Source organism: Carcharodon carcharias, chromosome 10 (genome assembly GCF_017639515.1).
Source record: "Carcharodon carcharias isolate sCarCar2 chromosome 10, sCarCar2.pri, whole genome shotgun sequence".
NCBI lineage: Eukaryota > Metazoa > Chordata > Chondrichthyes > Lamniformes > Lamnidae > Carcharodon > Carcharodon carcharias.
The window spans coordinates 155,961,243-155,985,605 of NC_054476.1; the positions used below are offsets into that span (position 1 = coordinate 155,961,243).

The 24,363-nt window shown below is 44.6% G+C and overlaps 1 protein-coding gene across 3 annotated transcripts in view; it reads right to left on the reverse strand.

The window, feature by feature from the left end:
• The window catches only part of LOC121283418 (transmembrane protein 211), a 269,223-nt gene extending 252,286 nt beyond the window's left edge, over positions 1-16,937 (reverse strand). For all 3 annotated transcript variants that reach the window (XM_041197981.1, XM_041197980.1, XM_041197982.1), the window contains exon 1: positions 16,285-16,937. In XM_041197981.1, the coding sequence (XP_041053915.1) occupies positions 16,285-16,596 (312 nt within the window). In that variant the 5' untranslated portion in view covers positions 16,597-16,937. The remainder of the gene's footprint in view (positions 1-16,284) is intronic.
• Positions 16,938-24,363: the final 7,426 nt, after the last annotated feature.

The following is a 24,363-nucleotide window of genomic DNA, read 5'->3' on the forward strand; positions in this document are numbered from 1 at the left end:
ATCTTTTATTTGCGCTCTATGATTTTTTTTTTATGTTATTTTATTTTAGTGCTGCTCCTTTCCTGATTGTGAAAATCCTTTAATGTGATTGGTTGCTTGGACAGCCTGATAACATCACTGCAGTTCCAGCTTGAGAATCCCCAGTAAAGAAGCTGCAATCACTGTACAGCGAGAGGTGTAATCTGATTATATGAATGGATGTTAGAGATTCTTTGGCATTATTTGAAGAACAGAGAGGTGCCCTGGTCAATCTTCCTCTCTCAGCTTCTGCTACAAAAAACAGACTGACTGTAGAAACAAGAGAGAAAAGAAGGAAAACTTGCATTTATACCACACTTTTCAAGATTTCAGCACATCACAAAGCACTTAACATTACTTTTACAAGGCATTTGTAAAGGATGTGCATGACGTGGCTTTGACTGTTGCTTTTGAGAACAACTGGCAACCTGAGCGCCAGATTCCTTTCTATGATGTTCAATTTCCACCACCAGCAGACTATCACAAAGGTAGGATCACAATCGAGCATGAGCCTGCCTTCTCCCAACATCTATTGGTAGCATATTTTTTGGCACGAGTCATTACATAGTGAATGAAAATGAGAATTTTGACTGATTTCCCCTTTCCAGAGAAGGACACTGATGTATAGTCTACTGGCCCTATGGCGATCTCGATCAAGATCAGCTTACACTGTAATGCTCAGTCCCACACTGGTTCAAGATTAGCTAACACTATAATGCTCAGTCCCACACTGGTTCTAGATCAACTTACACTATAATGCTCAGTCCCACACTGGTTCAAGATTAGCTAATACAATAATGCTCAGTCCCACACTGGTTCAAGATCAACTTACATTATAATGCTCAGTCCCACACTGGTTCAAGATCAACTTACACTATAATGCTCAGTCCCACACTGGTTCAAGATCAGCTTACATTATAATGCTCAGTCCCACACTGGTTCAAGATCAGCTTACATTATAATGCTCAGTCCCACACTGGTTCAAGATTAGCTAATATAATAATGCTCAGTCCCACACTGGTTCAAGATCAACTTACATTATAATGCTCAGTCCCAACCTGGTTCAAGATCAACTTACATCATAATGCTCAGTCCCACACTAGTTCAAGATCAGCTTACATTATAATGCTCAGTCCCACACTGGTTCAAGATCAGCTTACACTATAATGCTCAGTCCCACACTGGTTCAAGATCAACTTACATTATAATGCTCAGTCCCACACTGGTTCAAGATCAGCTTGCACTGTAATGCTCAGTCCCACACTGGTTCAAGATTAGCTAACACTATAATGCTCAGTCCCACACTGGTTCAAGATCAGCTTACATTATAATGCTCAGTCCCACACTGGTTCAAGATCAGCTTACACTATAATGCTCAGTCCCACACTGGTTCAAGATCAACTTACATTATAATGCTCAGTCCCACACTGGTTCAAGATCAGCTTACACTATAATGCTCAGTCCCACACTGGTTCAAGATCAACTTACACTATAATGCTCAGTCCCACACTGGTTCAAGATCAACTTACACTATAATGCTCAGTCCCACACTGGTTCAAGATCAACTTACATCATAATGCTCAGTCCCACACTGGTTCAAGATCAGCTTACATTATAATGCTCAGTCCCACACTGGTTCAAGATCAGCTTACACTGTAATGCTCAGTCCCACACTGGTTCAAGATTAGCTAATACAATAATGCTCAGTCCCACACTGGTTCAAGATCAGCTTACACTATAATGCTCAGTCCTACACTGGTTCAAGATCAGCTTACATTATAATGCTCAGTCCCACACTGGTTCAAGATCAGCTTACACTGTAATGCTCAGTCCTACACTGGTTCAAGATCAACTTACATTATAATGCTCAGTCCCACACTGGTTGCACTGATCAACTGCTCCAAACAGCAACAGCAATAAAATGTAAGTTGTAGAGGCACGATTTTGATTTCTTCAGCAAAGAGTTGTTTAAGAGATTCATTTACTGTTGAAATCAGAAGAAGTTGTTTGCAAAGGGATTGCCTATTGTTGTTTTACAAGGCACTGCAAAGCTATGCTAGTTTTTAAATTCAGGTACGTTTAATGTTGCTTGCGGCAAGACATATCTTTGCAATGCTAAAGGGAAGCTCACTGTTGGCATATAGGATCTGCTGAGGCCAGTATTATCTTCTTGAATGCATTTTGAACAACATAATGTCCACAACCTTCTCTGTCTTCACTCGTGCTGTGATGATATGTTGGAAAATGTTGGAAATGTGTAGACGTAGGCTCAAGGCTTACAATCCAAACTCTTTTCCAAAATCATCCACTGATCCTGTTTGTTCCCTTCACTAACCCCTGCCCATTGTGCATCCTCTTCTGGTTGAGAGGCCATACCATCTATGGATTGTTCCCACTTTTTGCAACTGACTGGTAGAAGACATGCTTCAAGTACAGTGTAATGGGCAATGGCAGATTTCCACTCCTATCCCACCACCCTCCAGAAGTGTGTTATAATGGATCCTCGATCAAGTGGCACTCCAGCCAGAATCCTGTCTTAGTGTATGCCTCTAGCCAGAATTCAATTATCATCAAATCCTCCTCCCAGAAACCTTGGTTCTAGTGATTTTCTCAAGCTACAAACCCCTGTAATAGCGAGACCTCTAATCTGAGTGTGTCAGATCAGCGGAAGTACTTTTGAACTGATAGAATTGGACTGATGGAAGTACTTTAACTTTGCTAAAAAAAAAGAATTTCTATTTGCACAGCACCTTTCACATTCTCAAAATGTCCCAAAGCACACTTACAGCCGATGAAGTACTTTTGAAGTATAGTCACTGTTGTAACATAGGAAACGGGCAGCTAATAGGCGCACAGCGAGTCCTGCAACCAGTATAAGAGGAGCAGTTATCATTATCAGGTTGCCGCTTCGCTCAAACTTCCCCCTGACTTGAAGCTGCTCCCTATTTGTTGTCAGGTCTTCCAAGTACGGCTTTCCCAGTAATGCAAAGTGTAGCTCGGGGAGTTCTGTCAAAGCAGAGTACAACTGGGGGGAAGACAGGGCACCCACCACCCCCCTTTTTAATGGCACAAACTGCCCTATGGTAAGTTTAAAGATCCAATTAGAATGTTAGTGAATGGATGAGTGGATGAATGAGTGAATGGGTAGGTGGATGAGGTGGTGGTCGGGTCTGGGTGACAGTTGGATGAGGTGGTAGTCAGGTCCAGTCAGGGAGGATAGTCTGGTGGTCAGGGGATTGGCCGGGGGGGGAGGGGGTGGTGTCGGGGATAGTCGAGTGGTTGAGGGGGGTAGTCAGGTCGGGGGTTGGACAGGAAGTTAGTTGCGGGGGTAGCCTGGGGTTCAGGGGTTAGTCGGGGGTTAGGTGGATAGTCGGGGTTCAGGGGGTATAGTCAAGAGGGTAGTTAGGGGTTCAGTGTGTGAGTGGGGTTTCAGTTCTGGAGTTACCCAGGAATAAGACTATATTTTCCCTGTCTAACATTTTCTGGGTAACTACCCAGGTAAGCAATTTGAAATGTCCCGAGTCTCTGACTGTAACTAAGAGTCGAAGCTTTTGCAGAGGGACGCAGAAAGCAGTGGAATTGCCCATCGGAAGTTGAAACCTCCTGGGCAATTCCCATGTAGGTCAGCATGTCAGGACTTCCATTGGGTCCCGAAGCAAATCTCCCATCATAGGGCCGGTCTCCGGTGTTCCAGAGACCAGAAGATTTGGGCCAATGAGCAGATAATCTAGCATCTGTCACATGGAAGTATCCCAGACAGTATCAAACTGAAGTGAGTCATCTAACAATGCCAGTAAAAGACAGAATTAAGTACCACTGGTATTCTCAGGCAGAAGTACTTGAGAACTGTTATCAGACACAAGCAAGTATTATTGAACTGGTTGTATCAGATCAATTAATCCAGTCTTGTTAAAAAAATCCTTTGGAAATATTGTTACACAATGAAAAATAACTCATCATTTAAATACCTAACCTCTTTTCAGTATAGTTATTTCGGTCAAAAATTATAATGAAGAATGGCAAAAGTATAATCCATCTGAAGTGTGCACATAAATTTCACAGGTTCTAAGGCACATATGTATAAGTTCTTAATTTACAAGGAGGCAGTAGTATCTTGGACAGAACCTGTGGTTTGAGAGATCTTACAAGGTCAATTAACTATTCTGGCAATGGCGTTCTTTGATGGATGGGTTGACAAATGGATTAAAAGACAGTGCACATCATTACAATTAAGTATTAACTACAAATCATAGCAGGCTGACAGCAATGTACCTTTGTCATTCTGGAGTGGTTTCAGTGTTGTCAGCACTTTCTTTGTTCCGCTGGGTCTTTCCAACAATTAATTAATCAAGTACGTCTCTTCAAGACTGAATTTCTATTTAACCAAGTATCACTCGAGCTCTTTCAATGCTACAATAACTATAAACATATTGCTGTGTGGTTGGGTCCCTGCCTGGTGACTGTTTACAGATACACAATTACCCTGCTGTATGCTGTTATTGTATTGAATATACAAAAAAGTTATTCTCATTTTCTGAATAATCTCCCAGTATTTGGCACGGAGCGCAATGAAAGGCTAAAATTGTCTGGTAGCAATTCTGTTTTCATAAATAAACCACAGCTCTGAGGTTTTAGACAGCAATTTAATTTGGTAAAAACAGTGGCTTGGATTTTGCAATAACAATGAAGCTATCAGTACTCACCACTATTATAGAGTAACTGGATGGCAACTTTGAATATTTGCACGTGCGCAATTAAACATGGAAATCAAGAAGTTGCCCTGCTGCTCCGGAAGCTTAGCTACGACAGTAACTCACTGAGACACTCAGCATTAAAACATATGAAGGATGTGAAATTGCTGTACATGCTCAATAGTTACCCACTAAACATGCCCAAAAAATCTAGCACTGGTGCATTCAGGTTTGAGAGATTTTTTTTTTAGGTATTTTTCTTTTTGGCAGTGTGAGAAGTCTTAATCACTTGCAAATAACTTCTCTGGCACTGAAAATTTACTTTTGCAAGTGTGGAGCCTCACTCCTTCAGATTTTAATTGTTGGAGATCTTTCAAGAATTAAAAATAACAATTTTATTTTGCTTTTTATTTCTCTCTTAGCCCAATTTTCCTTCCATCTCTTTATTTCTTTTCCTGTATATGATTCTACGTAGAATTAAATATTCTAATTTATAGCTGCTAGCTTAGACTGCAGGATAAAAAATTATCTCAGCCAGTGGCATAGAATGGGCAGTACTGGATCTGTCGCCTGTTATAGGTAGCACCTGACATTTAGTTCCTTTGCAGTCAATGGAATTAATAATTAAGAGCCGCGTATAACTGGCGGCCGATCCAATTCCACCCGCTTTGTCCCACAGCCCAAGACAAATTTGAACTCCCACATGTTTCAGTGATTAATTGATTGAAAAGACACACATTCTAGCTCACACGCTGCTCACACACATCACAGGTCCTCTGAAGGGGGCACCCCTGCATGTTGTCACGCAAAAGCCCACAAATAGTCTGTGGGCAGCTATAATCACATTGAATGGCGAGTGCTGTCCCTTCAATGTTGTCTGCAAAATCCAGGTCCATGCTTTCATAGACGATATCATGCAACGTCCACTGGTAGCTGAAATTCCAGCGAACCAATAGATACTTCTTGATTTCACTCTCAGGTCACCTGCTCAGAGATAATTGTGGTTGGCAAAGCCTTGCTTAATTAACACTTGATTAATTTGTATTAGATCACAAGGAGCCTTGTTATGGCTTTGACTTACTAGGCTTGCTGCTACTTCAGTGCTAAAGTCATGAGTTTACTTATCCCCATTTTTGGAATTAAGGCATTTGTTTAATGCATTAGCCTCTCTGTGTTAATGGTTAAGACTTGGTTTCCTTCAAGCCTGAGTCATGGAGGAAATGCTATCTGGGAGGAAAGCTGCTCATCAAGTGCCAATGACGTGAAGGAACTTAATTTTTTTCCCATTTGGAATGTGGTCACTCCCTATGTGCCTTGTCCTGGCTCTAGCATAATCAGAGGGTAACTGGCTGCCATGAGACATTGTGGAAGTTTGAGGGGCAACTTAACCCATCCCACCAGATGAGAATTGGAAGCCATGTTGGTTTTACACCCTGCCCAGTTTTACTCTCCATTGAAGTCAATTCTATTGGACAAAGCATGTTGCTGGACGAGTAATCCAAAGACCAAGGGTAATGCTCCTGGGACTAGGGTTCGAATCCTGCCGTGGCAGATGGTGGAATTTGAATTCAATAAAAACCTGGAATTAAAAGTCTGATGATGACCATGAAACCATTGTTGATTGTTGTAAAAACCCATCTGGATCACTAATGTCTGTTAGGGAAGGAAATCTGCCGTCCTTACCTGGTCTGGCCTACATGTGGCTCCAGACCCACAGCAATGTGGTTGACTCTTAAATGTCCTCTGAAATGGCCTAGCAAGCCACTCAGTTGTATCAAACCGCAGCATCGAACTAGGTACCGGAAATGACAATGGCAAACTCAGCCCTGCCCTGCAAAATCCTCCTGACTAACATCTGGGGGCTAGTGCCAAAATTGGGAGAGCTATTTCACAGACTAGCCAAGCAATAGTCTCATATAATCCTCCTCACGGAATCAAATCTTACAGATAATGTCCCAAACACCACTATCACCAACCCTGGGTATGTCCTGTACCACCAGCAAGACAGACCTAGCAGAGGTGTTGGCACAGTGCAGGTGAGGAGGGAGGTGCCCTGGGAGTCCACAACATTGACTTCGGACCCCATGAAGTCTCATGGCATCAGGTCAAACATGGACACGTACTGCCCTCCTTCAGCTGATGAATTAGTGGTCCTCCATGCTGAATGCCACTTGGAGGAAGCACCGAGAGTGGCAAGGGTGGAAAATGTACTCTGGGTCAGGGATTTCAATGCCCATCACCACCTGTGGCTCGGTAGCACCACTACAGACTGAACTGGTCAAGACCTAAAGGACATTGCTGCTACACTGGGTCTGCGGCAGGTTGTGAGGGAACCAATAAGATGGTAAAACATAATTGGCCTCATCTTCACCAACCTGCCTGCCGCGGATGCATCTGTCCATGTCAATATCACTAGGAGTGCCCACCGCACAGTCTTTGTGGAGCTGAAGTCGAACCTTCACATTGAGGATACTCTACATCTTGTTGTGTGGCATTACCCCTGTGCTAAATGGCACAGATTTTGAACAGATCTAGCAACTCAAGACTGTGCATCCATGAAGCACTAGGGGCCATCAGCAGCAGCAGAGTGGTGCTCAAACACAATCTGTAACCTCATGGTCTGGCATATACCCCACTCTACCATTACAATCAAGCCAGAGGATCAACCCTGATTCAATGAAGAGTGCAGGAGGGCATGCCAGGAGCGACACCAGGCATACCTAAAAATGAGGTGTCAACCTGGTGAAGCTATAACTCAGGACTACTTGCGTGCCAAACAGCATAAGCAGCAAGTAATAGACACAGCTAAGTGATCCCACAATGGAAGGATCAGATCTGAGCTCCGCATATCCAGTCATGAATGGTGATGGACAATTAAACAACTCACTGGAGGAGGAGGCTCCACAAATATTCCCATCCTTAATGATGAAGGAGCCCAGCACATCAGTGCAAAAGATAAGGCTGAAGCATTTGTTTAATTGTCCGCCAGAAACTTCAGCCAGAAGTGCCAAGTGGATGATCCATCTCAGCCTCCTCCAGAGGTCCCCAGCGTCACAGATGCCAGTCTTCAGCCAATTTGATTCACTCCATGTGATATCAAGAAATGGCTGAAGGCACTGGATAGTGCAAAGGCTATGGGCCCTGACAATATTCTGGCAATAGTTCTGAAGGTTTGTGCTCCAGAACTTGCCGTGCTCCTGGCCAAGCTGTTCCAGTACAGCTACAACACTGGCATCTACACAGCCATCTAACAAATTGCACAGGTATGTCCTTCACACAAAAAGCAGGACAAATCCAACCCAGCCAATTACCTCCCCATCAGTCTACTCTTGATCATCAGTAAAGTGATGGAAGGGTCATCAACAGTGCTATAAAGCAGCACTTGCTTAGCAATAACCTGCTCATTGGCACCCAGTTTAGGTTCCTGAGCTCCTGAACTCATTACAGCCTTGGTTAAAACATGAACAAAAGAGCTGAACTCCCGAGGTGAGGTGAGAGTGACTGCCCTTGACATCAAGGCAGCATTTGACCGAGTGTGGCATCAAGGAGCCCTAGCAAAACTGGAGTCAATGGGAATCGGGGAAACTCTCCACTGGTTGGAGTCATACCTAGCACAAAGGAAGATGGTTGTGGTTGTTGGAGGTCAGTCATCTCAGTTCCAGGACATTACTGCAGGAGTTTCTGCAGGTAGTGTCCTAGGCCCAACCACCTTGAGCTGCTTCATCAATGGCCATCCTTCCATCATAAGGTCAGAAGTGAGGATGTTGGCTGATGATTGCACAATGTTCAGCTCCATTTGCGACTCCTCAGATACTGAAGCAGTCCATGTTCAAATGTAGCAAGACCTGGACAATATCCAGGCTCGGACCATCAAGTAGCAAGTAATATTTGTGCCACACTAGTGCCAGGCAATGACCATCTCTAACAAGAGAGAATTTAACCACCACCCCTTGACTTTTAATGGCAGTATCATCACTGAATCCCCCACTATGAACATCATGGGGGTTACCATTGACCAGAGACTGAACTGGACCAGCCAAATAAATACTATGGTTACAAGAGCAGATCAGAGGCTAGGAATCCTGTGACAAGTAACTCACCTCCTGAATCCCCAAAGCCTGTCCACAATCTACAAAGTCAGGAGTGTGATGAAATATTCCCCACTTGCCTGGATCAGTGCAGCTCCCACAACACTGAAGGAGCTTGACACCATCCAGGAGAAAGCAGTCTGCTTGATTGGCACCACATCCACAAAGATTCACTCCCTCCACCACCAATGCACAGTAGCAGCAGTGTGTGCCATCTCTAAGATGCACTGCAGGAATCCACCAAGGCTCTTTAGACAGCATCTGTCAAACCCACGACCACTACCATCCAGAAGGACAAAGGCAGCAGATAGATGGGAACACCATCAAATGGAAGTTCCCCTCCACATCACTCACCATCCTGACTTGGAAATATATCGCCGTTCCTTCACTGTCGCTGGGTCAAAATCCTGGAACTCCCTCCCTAACAGCACTGTGGGTGTACCTACACCACATGGACTGCAGCAGTTCAAGAAGGCAGCTCACCACCACCTTCTCAAGGGCAGCTAGGGATGGGCAATAAATGCTGGCCCAGCCAGTGAAGCCCAAATCCCGTGAATGAATTTTTAAAAATCATCATTCCACCTGATCGTGTGGGGTTCCTGCCTGGCAAATGAGGTTAAAGTTGCCCTTCGGACTCATGAGGCTGTAATAAAAATGCCTTGGGTGAGTTTCAGTACAATGTTCGTGGGGCTCAGGTTCTTAAAGGGAAATGCCAAAGTGGATAAGGCTGAAGGGTTTTTGTCTTCCAAGTTCCTTGTCTGAATGAAGCCTACAGTTAACCATACAATTAGGGACCTGAATGGGAAAGAGGGTAGTCTGGGACTCACTTCTGATGGGAATTTAAGGAGTCAGAATTTAGAACACAAGAAAGTTTTTCTTGGGTATATTATATAGTGTATAGTCTCTATTACTTGAACATAGCTAAGTGCACTATAAAAATATTGTACAATCCTTGAGTTAGTGAAATGATTTCCAGTTGTTTGACAGGGTTCTGAATAGATAGATGTCTTGTTGTAATTATGAGTGACAAACTGACCTTTATACATACAAGTCCTTGTATTTAATCTTTAATTTGAAACACATGTTTAGATCTTCTTATCATCACCTGAACCCCCCTCTTCAGAAAATGATGACTCATGTTGGGGTACATCTGGCTGCCTCTGGCAGCTCACCTGAGGCTAATCAAGCTGGCAAGCAATTTTACTGTGGGAATGATATAACAGCCAAGCTCAGTCCAGGCTTTGTCTGACCTGCACACGTATGAGCTTTCTAGCAACCAGAGGCAGCAACTTTGGCTAACTTTCCCTTTCTTAGCATAGGGACAGGGAGACCATTTGCAGCTCCTCTCCGGCCTCGCCCACAGCCACTGGTTGAGAGCATGAGGGACCAGGATTTGTAGCTGAGACCTGCTGGATTGCAGGACTCTGGTGCCCCTCAGTTACTAACTATACCAACCAAGCTGTGACGCCAGCTGTGATGTCACTGATGTGAAAGCACTCTTCTTACACTGTCTTGAGACCACACCACTGTTAAGTATCCAGGGGATTAGAGTAGGACCTCAAAGAACTATATCTCACATTCCTGTGTGTGAGGTGTGCCTCACATTTCCTTCCCAAACATCTCAGTTACTAAAGTAATAAAGGACCGTGCCTGTACACAAGATCAACTACTTCAAAATAAAGGCTTCGATTCACTATTCTGGATGATTCCTTATAGCCAGCCTGTCTCAATGGCTGCGCTCTCACCGCTAAAGTCTGAGGATCAAAGGCCATTCCATGACTTGAGCCCTTAATCTAGTCTGGCAATTCAGTGCAGTACTGAGGGTGTCATCTGTCAAATGAGAAACTAAAACCAAGGCAAAAACAAAAACAGAACTACCTGGAAAAGCTCAGCAGGTCTGGCAGCATCGGCGGAGAAGAAAAGAGTTGACGTTTCGAGTCCTCATGACCCTTCGACAGAACTTGAGTTCGAGTCCAAGAAAGAGTTGAAATATAAGCTGGTTTAAGGTGTGTGTGTGGGGGGCGGAGAGAGCGAGAGAGAGAGAGGTGGGGGGGGTGTGGTTGTAGGGACAAACAAGCAGTGATAGAAGCAGATCATCAAAAGATGTCAACAACAATGGTACAAAAGAACACATAGGTGTTAAAGTTCAAGTTGGTGATATTATCTAAACGAATGTGCTAATTAAGAATGGATGGTAGGGCACTCAAGGTATAGCTCTAGTGGGGGTGTTTTTTTTTAAAAATATTGGAAATAGGTGGGAAAAGGAAAATCTTTATAATTTATTGGAAAAAAAAAGGAAGGGGGAAACAGAAAGGGGGTGGGGATGGGGGAGGGAGCTCACGACCTAAAGTTGTTCAATTCAATATTCAGTCCGGAAGGCTGTAAAGTGCCTAGTCGGAAGATGAGGTGTTGTTCCTCCAGTTTGCGTTGGGCTTCACTGGAACAATGCAGCAAGCCAAGGACAGACATGTGGGCAAGAGAGCAGGGTGGAGTGTTAAAATGGCAAGCGACAGGGAGGTTTGGGTCATTCTTGCGGACAGACCGCAGGTGTTCTGCAAAGCGGTCACCCAGTTTATGTTTGGTCTCTCCAATGTAGAGGAGACCACATTGGGAGCAACGAATGCAGTAGACTAAGTTGGGGGAAATGCAAGTGAAATGCTGCTTCACTTGAAAGGAGTGTTTGGGTCCTTGGACGGTGAGGAGAGAGGAAGTGAAGGGGCAGGTGTTGCATCTTTTGCGTGAGCATGGGGTGGTGCCATAGGAGGGGGTTGAGGAGTAGGGGGTGATGGAGGAGTGGACCAGGGTGTCCCGGAGGGAGCGATCCCTACGGAATGCCGATAGGGGGGGTGAAGGGAAGATGTGTTTGGTGGTGGCATCATGCTGGAGTTGGCGGAAATGGCGGAGGATGATCCTTTGAATGCGGAGGCTGGTGGGGTGATAAGTGAGGACAAGGGGGACCCTATCATGTTTCTGGGAGGGAGGAGAAGGCGTGAGGGCGGATGCGCGGGAGATGGGCCGGACACGGTTGAGGGCCCTGTCAACGACCGTGGGTGGAAAACCTCAGTTAAGGAAGAAGGAGGACATGTCAGAGGAACTGTTTTTGAATGTAGCATCATCGGAACAGATGCGACGGAGGCGAAGGAATTGAGAGAATGGGATGGTGTCCTTACAGGAAGCGGGGTGTGAGGAGCTGTAGTCGAGATAGCTGTGGAAGTCGGTGGGTTTGTAATGGATATTGGTGGACAGTCTATCACCAGAGATTGAGACAGAGAGGTCAAGGAAGGGAAGGGAAGTGTCAGAGATGGACCACGTGAAAATGATGGAGGGGTGGAGATTGGAAGCAAAATTAATAAATTTTTCCAAGTCCCGACGAGAGCATGAAGCGGCACCGAAGTAATCATCGATGTACCGGAGAAGGAGTTGTGGAAGGGGGCCGGAGTAGGACTGGAACAAGGAACTAAAACCAAGGGCCCATTTGCCTGTTGAACCGGATTTAAAAGATCTCGCAGTAATATTTGACGGAAAACAAAGTAGCTCTCCTGGTCTCCCACCCAACATTCACCAAAACTATATAATTGGTCATTACTGATCATGGACACTGGCATACGCTACGTTTGTCCATGTGACAAATTGACTGTACTTGAATTCATTGGCTGTGGCTCACTCTGGGCCGAATTTTCCCTGGTGAGTTGCGATCGCGATGATCAGGATCCCGGCAGGGGCTGTGACCCGAGCAACGGGCATGATCTGGCCCGAGGAGCCGGCCGGAACTTCCAGCTTGAGGAGATCCACTCTGAGTTCCTGCAGCTGGTAGCCCACACCGCGGGGGGTCACTGCTGAGGCGCAGAAAAGCGATCGCTAAAGCAGGGGGCGCTCTCGGATGCCTTTTGCCAACTTGACAAGGAAGAAGCCCACAAAGCCATCGCTGTGAAGGGAAGGGGAACCCCCCCCCCACCTCCCTCACAGGATTGGTTTTGATCTGTCATTCCCCTTACTGAGCCTAATGGCCTCCCTTGCCGCTGCTGCTGGACGGGGTAACCGCTGCCATTGTTGAGCCGCCTTCAGCCAGATCGCTCCAAGGCAGGGGCAGACCCGTCACCCTAGTTTCCTATTTGGCACCGGGTCCCGCCTCCAGCCCTGCCTCCAGGGTGCTGGGAAGATCCCGCTCCCTCCCAGCCTGAAAGGTGCTTGGAAAACTGAACACTGAAATACAACACAGTAACTGAATACAATTAAGTGTTCGGTGCTTGAAAGGTGCTTCTGGCTTGGAAGCCAGACGTTGTAACATGTACTCTTGTGAATGAAGCCTCATACAAGGAAAACAAAGTCAAAAAAATAAGTTGTGATATGCCTGAACTAACACCGTATAATGTGTCATGCCAAAGGTCCATTGGACAATGGATTAGGAAATTAAACATATGGAAAGCTGGAGATCTAAAAGAGTCACATAATTCTGAAAATTCCCGCGTGGAAACACACCAAAACAGAGAGGGAGGAGTCAAAGAGGAAAGTGAACGCTTTGGACTCCACTGCTAGAGTTTGGGGTTGTACAGCAGATAATTAACTAACAATTTAGTATATTCATTTATGAAAATACTGTTGTGTATTCGGCATCAGAGGCGAGGGGAGCAAGAATGGATAGTATTTGAACATGACAAAGCAAAAATGAATGAGTTGTGCACCGTTATATCAAATCCAACAAAGCTTGCTTCGAATAATTGGTTTTTTAATCATGTCTGAAGTTGAAACATTCAATGTAAATGCCAATTGTGTACGGTATGTTAGAAAATATCTTGATATTGAGCTACTGTGTATGTAATGGAAAACAATGTTGCATCAGCAATTAATATCACAAAATATTTTACATCACAGATTTGATTTTTTTCTCTCTTCCCTATCTCTTGTTTCTTAGAGGCACTTTAGGGTTAACACTTCCGTTAACACTTGTGTTACATTCGCCATTTGCCGGCCTAAGAAAGAGATTGCTCACTAGCTATTCCACAAAGGAAACCATCACAGCTAAGCCCAGTCTTGCACTCACCTGAAATCGACGCCTTCATGCTTCTAGCAGAAGTCGCTGTGATTAGAAACTAGAAACCATAGCACATTTATTTTCTATTCCAATGATATTCAGACCGGTGGTGACACCTAGCACTGCCACCTTAATACATTTTCTTATCCACTCTCCAGTCTGCGTAGAATTGAAGAGAGCATGATAGTTACCCCAATTCCATTCTATTGTGGCATCTCATGTGGGATTAGGAACATAGGAACATAGGCCATTCGGCCCGTCGAGCCTTCTCCGCCATTCAGTAGGATCATATCTGATCGAACACTTAATTGTATTCAGTATTGTATTGTATTTGTGTTTCATTATTTCAGTATTGTATTCAGTATACAGTATTTACTGTATTTCAGTTGCATTTTAGTCCAAGGAATTCTCCAAAGGGTTAGCTTAACTGACTGAATCAATAGATAGACAAGTAGTCCAACATATAACCAGATTATAAAGACTGATAACTTACACCTGCCATTTTAACAAGTGCTGTCAGGCCCTGATAACCATAAAACTGAACAAAATGCAGAAAAGCCAATACACTAAAACCACATCTCATTCAATTCAACTATATATCACTCCTGATCCATGTGTAATCTTAAAATACACAGACCTGGCTCCAAATGCAAAATTCTTCTAAATTACCTAATTTTTAATGGCCAGCACACAAGCTATGATTAATCTACTGCCAACTTTTATTTAACAACACCAACAGACATTAGAAGTCTGGTCACGTTTTGGGTTAAAGGAACTGTAATCTTCCTGCAAAAATGTTTGCCAACCCTTTTTATTTTGTTTGTGATTGAGTGATGACCCAGAAGAATGGTGCATCGTTTTCAAACATACAGGCGATGTGATGTGTTTCGACACGATATATATCAGTGTCCTATGAAGTTTGCCAGTGTCTTTTTGATGAAGATGGCTCTCCTTTAAGTTTTGTCTAGCTACTTCTTTTGTTCATAATGGACGTCTTCGTGAATGTCCAATAGGCCTTGTGGCATTAAAATATTAGCTATTTTTCATCCCCATTCAACTTATAGAAATTGTGATCAACGTATAATTCGAAGTTAGGGGCAACATTTCTTGACAGATCCCTCGATTTACAGTCAAGATTAAATTATTTACATAAAAATCCCAAAGTATGTGCTCTTGCGAAACAGTGCCTGACAGAAATATTCCTGGAATCGGACACAGTAAATTCTATTTAAAAGGAAAGTTTTTTTATCGTAGGCGGATCAAACCCTGTAGCATTGGCCATTCAATTGAGTTGGAGGTACAGTCAGGCTGCAGTCGTGTGACTGGTGAAAGATCAGAGTGAAAGACTGCGCCTCCTGCTGGTCTGGATTGAACTACAGCGCAGGCACATTCAATGTAAAAGAGCTGTCAGCTAATGAGACCCATTTAAATTCTAATTATCTGTAGATTGTCCGAAAAGCTGGCGCATATATGGGTTCGCCCAAAGCTGATCCACTGTCTTTGGAAAGTAAGACCCCAATATATTATGATTGCATTAGCTGCAGGAACAGTGACAATTCTCACTGAAGGCGCTGACCTGTAAATACAGACACCTTCCAGTTAAATCCAAGCACAGGGTGAAACTGCTGCCTATCATTGAGACATTAAGGCTTTCAGTGAAAAAAAAATCAAACAGCGGATAACTTTGCAGTCAACTCAGACCAATCGCCGGCTTTAAGGGATGCGAGGAGAGCTATTGGGCCAGAAAGTCTCCATACAAATAATAATAATAAAATAAATCCCATCGCCACTTTTTAATCTTGAGAATCTAGGTCAGCAGTGCTGAAATTCGGAGCTTGGACATGCAGGGAGCCACGGGGATGAGGGGGTGGAGGCTGTGGAGGTTTGCACTGCATATTGTCGAGAAGAGCTGGACTTTTTAATTAGCCGCTGGAGACATTTGAGGTTATTTCCCCTTCCTTAATGCTTTCCCGACCACAGAGTGACATAAATCATTCATAACCCCAACACTGAATTGTCGCTTCTTAAAGAGAGGGAACAAAATGGGGAAACTGGATTCAAACGAAACACATCATTCGGGATTACCTCTCAACATTCAATTATTTACTTCAGGATTATATTAGAACCGCCACCAAATGCTTGGACTAAGTATCTGGACTGTCCATAAATAATAATCCAACGTATGTCTTTTCTCTCTCTCTGTCTCTCTTTCTTTCAATGTTTCTAAGTAATTGGTGAGGTTTCCCTCAGGGCAAGTTAACATTGTCCAAAACTGGTCTGCGTGCAAACCAAGCGAGACAATTCTCTCAACTTGTGAAATGCAACTTTGCTCCCCCACCATCAGCCCCCAGCCCCCACCACCAACTCCGTCTCAGTCAAAACATTTCAAAGCAGAGAGAGAGAAAGGGAGAGGGACAAACACACACACACACACACACAGAGCCCAGTGATTTACCTGCCAAGACCCTGAGGGGATGTCCGCGAAATTGCCCAGGCCGCCGAAAGTGTAGCAGTTATAGACGGTCTCGGAGCAGTGCCAGAGGAGCCCGAAGCTCACCGAGTCTTTGCTCTTCTCTTTGACGATCCAGGCGGGCGAGATGAAGCTGAAGCTGCAGACAGCCACCAGGCAGGAGGAGAGCAACACCCACAGGCAGCCCACACACGTCCACATCCTCTGGGCTTGAGGCAAGAGGCTGTCCGCTGGTATGTCCACGAAGCCCAGCTCCGTACCCGCTTCTTTCTTTTTCCGATCCAACAGCGAATGCATCTGGAAGACAACTGAGACTTATTTTTTTGGCTTGGAGTTGGTTGGGGGGGGGGGGGGGTTCCTTTATTTTTTTTACCAAAACCCACCCCCTCCTTTATAAAATCTTCACATAAAAAAAACAAAAGTCCAGCTCCCGAGTGAGATCAGTTTATAAAAGAATCTGGCACCAGGCACTTGGATCTGAACGCCCAGATACTGATGATTTTTTTTTTTAAAAATAGAATCAATTATCCAGTACAGTTTCTTCTTGTTCCGTTCAGCCCCTGTGGGATTAATCCGGATCCTCAAAGCCTGAAGATAAACTGGAAGTCAGAATGCTCGCTTTAACCAGCCACTCTCTCTCTCTCTCTCTCTCCAGTCTCTTTCTAGAGAAGGGGAATTTTCATTTTGCTGTCACAGATTGGTTGACGCTTCCTCTTCTCTCTCTCTGTGTGTGCGTGTATGTGTGTGTGTGTTTTTTTTTGTGCATCGCTTGCTCAATACCACTAGGCGCAGACAGGTGCCTGCTCCGTGAGGACGAGTCCAGGAATGCCGGGGAGGGTGGAGGTGCGGAGGGAAAAGGAAGAAATCAGCGGGCGAGACAGCAATTGTCTCGGCCAATGTGCCAGGCCTTCCAAAGCGTGAGCTAAACTACCTCCCCCCACCCCCCACCCCACAACTCCCCGAGCAGCCCGAACAACAACAGCTAAAGTGAGAGACACAGTGGCATTCAGTGTGTGCTGGGGAGGTGGAGCTCTGCTTTGCATAGTGTATGTGCCCAAGATAAGTACGTTGAAAGCTAGAATAGAGAAGGTTGAGGGGGGTGACCTGACAGACGTCTTTAAAATGTATGCAGAGGTTTGCTAGGGTAGAGGAGACGGTTTCACTTGTGGGACCAAAACTAGAGGTTACTACCAAATCCAATAAAGAATTCAGGAGAAACTTCTTCACCCAGGGCGGTCAGACTGTGGAACTCGCCACCACAAGGAATAGTCGAGGTGAATGACACTTGGCTGTCAATAGGAAATTGGATAATTTTTTGGTAAGGCTGATGGGAAAAGTTAAATGTCACCCAAGTTAATAAGTGTTCCGAACCATATACATTGTGGGGCTACAGGGGAGTGGGACTAGCTGAGCAGGTCTTATGGACAGCTGGCACTGACATGATGGGCTGAATGGCCTCCTTCTGTGCTGTAACCATGGTTCAACGCTTTTAAGGGGGAGCTAGATCAACACAGAAGGGATTAGAAGGATATATTAATGGGGGTTAGATGAAACGGGAGGAAGCTTGTGTGGAACATTAGCACTGGCATGGACCACTTGGACTCAATGGCCTGTTTCTGTGCTGTAATCTTTATGTGATAAAAGAGCTGCTAGCCCAGAGCTCTCAATATGAGGGTGATGAAATATTGTAAATTCCAACCCCCTTTTATAGGATCAGAAATTTCAGCACAGAAGGAGCAGATTGGACCCATCTTCAACTCAAACCACTACACTAATCCCACATCCCTGCCCTTTCCCCACATTCTTTCATATCCTGCCTTTTCGAATAATTACTCAAGCCACTTTTAAGTGTTGTCACTGTCTCTGCCTCACAGCCACATGTGGCAAAGAATTCTTTGTTCTAATAACCATTTGTGAAACAGACTAAATTTCCTCAATGTTTATTTAAACATACTCAGGAAGATTTTCTATTTATGTTCCGGGTAGCAAAAGCACAGAAAAAAAAACTATTTGCTACAGGTACTGAGTGAACCAAATTGACCCTGTATGTTTATTGTTAAAAATTAGATATGTCAAAATAGGATATAATTTTGAAATCCGATTACTTGAGCCGCCCTCCAAGTAAGTGAGTCTTTCTCACTCTGCCATAATCACATCAACCAGAATAAATCATGTAATAATAAGACTGAGTCAGCATCATCCTATGTTTTGAAGTTCTTACAGAACAGAAGGAGGCTATTCAGCCTATCAAGTCGGTTCTGGGTCTTTAAAGAGCTGTCCAAATTTAAAACAAAAACAGAATTACCTGGAAAAACTCAGCAGGTCTGGCAGCATCGGCGGAGAAGAAAAGAGTTGACGTTTCGAGTCCTCATGACCCTTCGACAGAACTTGCGTTCGAGTCCAAGAAAGAGTTGAAATATAAGCTGGTTTAAGGTGTGTGTGTGGGGGGCGGAGAGATAGAGAGACAAAGAGGTGGAGGGGGGGGAGGGGGGGTGTGGTTGTAGGGACAAACAAGCAGTGATAGAAGCAGATCATCAAAAGATGTCAACGACAATAGTACAATAGAACACATAGGTGTTAAAATTGAAGTTGGTGATATTATCTAAACGAATGTGCTAATTAAGAATGGATGGTAGGGCACTCAAGGTATAACTCTAGTGGGTTTTTTTTTATATAATGGAAATAGGTGGGAAAAGGAAAATCTTTATAATTTATTGGAAAAAAAAGGGAAGGGGAAACAGAAAGGGGGTGGGGATGGGGGAGGGAGCTTATGACCTAAAGTTGTTGAATTCAATATTCAGTCCAGAAGGCTGTAAAGTCCCTAGTCGGAAGATGAGATGTTGTTCCTCCAGTTTGCGTTGGGCTTGACTGGAACAATGCAGCAAGCCAAGGACAGACATGTGGGCAAGAGAGCAGGGTGGAGTGTTGAAATGGCAAGCGACAGGGAGGTTTGGGTCATTCTTGCGGACAGACCGCAGGTGTTCTGCAAAGCGGTCGCCCAGTTTACGTTTGGTCTCTCCAATGTAGAGGAGACCACATTGGGAGCAACGGATGCAGTAGACTAAGTTGGGGGAAATGCAAGTGAAATGCTGCTTCACTTGGAAGGAGTGTTTGGGTCCTTGGACGGTGAGGAGAGAGGAAGTGAAGGGGCAGGTGTTGCATTTTTTGCGTGGGCATGGGGTGGTGCCATAGGAGGGGGTTGAGGAGTAGGGGGTGATGGAGGAGTGGACCAGGGTGTCCCGGAGGGAGCGATCCCTACGGAATGCCGATAAGGGGGGTGAAGGGAAGATGTGTTTGGTGGTGGCATCATGCTGGAGTTGGCGGAAATGGCGGAGGATGATCCTTTGAATGCAGAGGCTGGTGGGGTGATAAGTGAGGACAAGGGGGACCCTATCATGTTTCTGGGAGGGAGGAGAAGGCGTGAGGGCGGATGCGCGGGAGATGGGCTGGACACGGTTGAGGGCCCTGTCAACGACCGTGGGTTGAAAACCTCAGTTAAGGAAGAAGGAGGACATGTCAGAGGAACTGTTTTTGAATGTAGCATCATCGGAACAGATGCGACGGAGGCGAAGGAACTGAGAGAATGGGATGGAGTCCTTACAGGAAGCGGGGTGTGAGGAGCTGTAGTCGAGATAGCTGTGGGAGTCGGTGGGTTTGTAATGGATATTGGTGGACAGTCTATCACCAGAGATTGAGACAGAGAGGTCAAGGAAGGGAAGGGAAGTGTCAGAGATGGACCACGTGAAAATGATGGAGGGGTGGAGATTGGAAGCAAAATTAATAAATTTTTCCAAGTCCTGACGAGAGCATGAAGCGGCACCGAAGTAATCATCGATGTACCGGAGAAAGAGTTGTGGAAGGGGGCCGGAGTAGGACTGCAACAAGGAATGTTCCACATACCCCATAAAGAGACAGGCATAGCTGGGGCCCATGCGGGTACCCATAGCCACACCTTTTATTTGGAGGAAGTGAGAGGAGTTGAAGGAGAAATTGTTCAGTGTGAGAACAAGTTCAGCCAGACGGAGGAGAGTAGTGGTGGATGGGGATTGTTCGGGCCTCTGTTCGAGGAAGAAGCTAAGGGCCCTCAGACCATCCTGGTGGGGGATGGATGTGTAGAGGGATTGGATGTCCATGGTGAAGAGTAAGCAGTTGGGGCCAGGGAACTGGAAATTGTTGATGTGACGTAAGGTGTCAGAGGAATCACGGATGTAGGTGGGAAGGGACTGGACAAGGGGAGAGAGAAGGGAGTCAAGATAACGAGAAATAAGTTCTGTGGGGCAGGAGCAAGCTGAGACGATCGGTCTACCGGGGCATTTCTGTTTGTGGATTTTGGGTAGGAGATAGAAGCGGGCCGTCCGAGGTTGGGCGACTATCAGGTTGGAAGCTGTGGGAGGGAGATCCCCAGAGGAGATGAGGTCAGTGACAGTCCTGGAAACAATGGCTTGATGTTCAGTGGTGGGGTCATGGTCCAGGGAGAGGTAGGAGGAAGTGTCTGCGAGTTGACGCTCAGCCTCCGCGAGGTAGAGGTCAGTGCGCCAGACAACAACAGCACCACCCTTGTCAGCGGGTTTGATGACAATGTCAGGGTTGGACCTGAGAGAATGGAATGCAGTAAGTTCAGAGAGAGACAGGTTAGAATGGGTGAGAGGAGCAGAGAAATTGAGACGACTAATGTCGCGCCGACAGTTCTCAATGAAAAGATCGAGAGAAGGTAAGAATCCAGAGGGAGGGGTCCAGGTGGAGGGAGAATATTGGAGATGGGTAAAAGGATCTGTTGAACTGGGAGAGGACTCCTGCCCAAAGAAGTGAGCCCGGAGACGAAGACGGCGGAAGAAGAGTTCAGTATCATGCCGAGCCCGAAATTCATTGAGGTGAGGGCGTAAGGGTATGAAACTAAGTCCTTTGCTGAGCACTGAACGTTCAGCATCGGAGAGGGGAAGGTCAGGGGGTATAGTGAATACACGGCTGGGGTTGGGATTGGAAAAAAGGGTGGGGACGGAGGAACAGGCAGGGGTGGGGGGTCCTAGATGGGTGTTGGTGTCGATGAGTTGTTGGAGCTTGCGTTCCTTAGCACTTGAGAGAAAGAGAAAAAGTTTCTTGTTGAGGCGTCGGATGAGCCGAAGGATAAATGAAACTGGGGGCACGCGCAGCTTTGAAAAAGGGTACGGCAGTGCTGCTGGAGGGAGAGGTCGAGTGTGTTCATATGGCGGCTCATGGCACTGAGTGTGGATTTCAGAATGTGACGGGAACAGCAGTCCGAAAAACGTTTTATGTCCCGGAGATACCTGTAATCCTGGGTGGGTTCGAAACATGAGGGGTGGAATTTCAGTTGAAATCCACGTGGGGTAAGTCGGAGACGGAGACAGTCACTGAGAAAGGAGATATGGCTGTGAAAGCGGGTTTTAGTAAACACCTTGTCAAACACTAGGAGGGAAATGGAAAGCAAAGAAGGTGAGCAAGACAACAGAGAGATATGGAAATCTTGTCACAGAGAGGAACAGAACTTCTTCAAGGAGGTAGGCATTTCTTGAAGAGCAGTGGCAGTCAATTAAACACAGAGATAAAAACAAAAAATTTAAACCCACACTGCTGCAAATTAATCCTCTCCAAGTATCCATCCAGTAGCCTCTATAAGGGGAAGGGGACACCTTTGTAAGATTTTTTGATTTGATGGCCCTCTGATCATCCAGGGTCTCTTGATGGCACCTGAAAGAGAAAGAGGCAGCTTTTCATCTGAAGTGAGCATTATATCTCTGCTTTAAAATCCATCAAACTTACTGACAGGTTCCACTGTGTCTCCCTATGGAAGGGCTCCAATTGACAGGAAGACTCTTGTTTTCCCTGCTGCTCTCAGGCAATTGATGACTTACTCAGTCATCAATTTTTATGGAGCGTTACTTTGGGCTGGAGGCAAAGCAACATTTTGAGCTTCTTCTTCAAAATCCCAGTTTTCGGCAGTTCTGTTTTCATTCAATCTTTTCCGTCATATTTTAAAAGTTAATGACACCTCTTGATATTAGCTCAGATTCCTTGACTGCATCTGAAGCAGAGAATTTGATTGATGTGCAGATGCTGAAAACACTTGATTGTTACAGTGCCCAGCTGCTGCTTGATTGACTCACAGAGAACAAGAAGGTGTGGGGAGAGGGCAACAGGGGGTTTGCCAAGAATATTGGCACAAGAATGTTTAATAGCATGAGCTCTGGTCCAAAGGGGGATGTTGATCCAGGGTTAACATTTTCTAGTTTAAAGTCAATTCAACAATCCTGTATTTAGCTTCTAGAAAAACAGAAGTTTGACTTAGAGCCAGAATGGCTCCATGTCGCCTGTTTGTTCATCCAATTACTTGCAGTGTTAACAATACATGATAATGATGATGAAGCCGGTGAGCTATCTTTCATTTTGTCAAGATGAAGGTCAATTTAAGAAGGCAGAATGCCTCAATTTGTGATTGCAGTTCCAATGCCAACAATTTGCTCTTTACAACTATAACATATCTACTGATTTGTATCATTTCTGTCATGACTCACTGGGGAAAGTGCACTGTAATATCAAGCCCCACTGTTCCCCGAACCATAACAAATGTGAAAAGTTTGACCAAACCCAATTCTACCTAACTGTTTAATTTAGGTTAACAGAATACTTATTAAGTAAATAACCATTTATTGAACAAATCATCTTTAACTAGTGGGAAAAGAAAGACGTATGAACTGCTAACTTCTAACTGTTTAATAAACTCTACCCCTTCTTAAGCTGCTATAAACAAACACACAAGATACCCAAAACATGGATTTTAAGGGTGAGATAAAACAGTTCAATAACACCAATCTGGAGTACAGGATTAGATGGGTTGATTTTGGTTGATGTCTTCCAAATTCTTTGCAGTTTGTTGTTGATGACATGAGGTGGTCTCCCAGTGCTTTCAGTGTGTAGTTCACTGATTGAAAAACTTGCTTTTCAATGTCTCTATCGGTGGTTTTTCCCCGTTTCCTCTTGACAGGGGTTTTCAGAGAAAGCAGGCTACAGAGATGTGAGAAATAGCCAGCTAGCTACTTTCGCAGGATTACTGGGATCTTACAAACACAGAAGAGAGAGGTTTTAGGTCTTCCCTCTTTTCAGGCTAGGAGCTGTACTGCCTGCACTATTACCACACAAAATCCAGGTCACCTGGTCAGGAGCCAATTAAAATGCTGTCATCAGGCAGTTCCCATTAGTCCAGGACTCCTTTCCAGCACCATTCGGTTCGTTTATGGCACACTCTGCTCCAGGATAGCAACATTGTAGATATTTCTCATCCTGTTCCAGTGAACATGTCTTTCAACTGCAGCCAAGGTAGTTTTTTAAAGCCACAGTCCAAGAAAAATAAAAATAGGTTCTTTATATTTCTAATTAGTCAACTATAGATTATCACTTGAAGAACATACAATTGTGAGGTTGTAGTTGTTATCTTTTCATGTGTCAAAGATGATATATCAAAATTGAGATGGTAACTTTACAATCAGTCCAGAGTACATATATAAGCTCTATAGTAAGAGCAACACTGTAAGATCCATTTTGGGTTTAACTGATTATTATAAAATGCAAACAGTTTTGTTATTGGGATTAAGTTGCGAACTTAAACCTTTTGAGCAGGTAAGCATGTTGCAATCATTCCAAAGTATTTATTATTCCATTTTTAAAAAATGATGAATTAATTACAAATAGAATGTCCCTCATGTTGTTGCAGTAAACCTCTCATTTAAAATGTGGATTGCAGCCTATGGTGGAATGATGATTTTGGCATACTTTCAGATTTGACTCACTTTTCCTGCAGTTAATTAATCACAGTGCCATTTATTGACCAATGCCTGAAATGTCAATTAAGAGGTAGACAGACTAAAATGAACTGACTTGCCACTTTGTAGAACTTTTTTTTAATGCTAACCACTTGCAACATAAAAGAGTTGAAGCAGGGCTTTATGTTGCCTCCACACATGGATTTCCTCACATTAGTGGATGATTGCAGCTTGTCAGTGGATTGTTTACTGCTAGCAGCTATAAAGGGGTGCAGGAGATGGAAAGTGA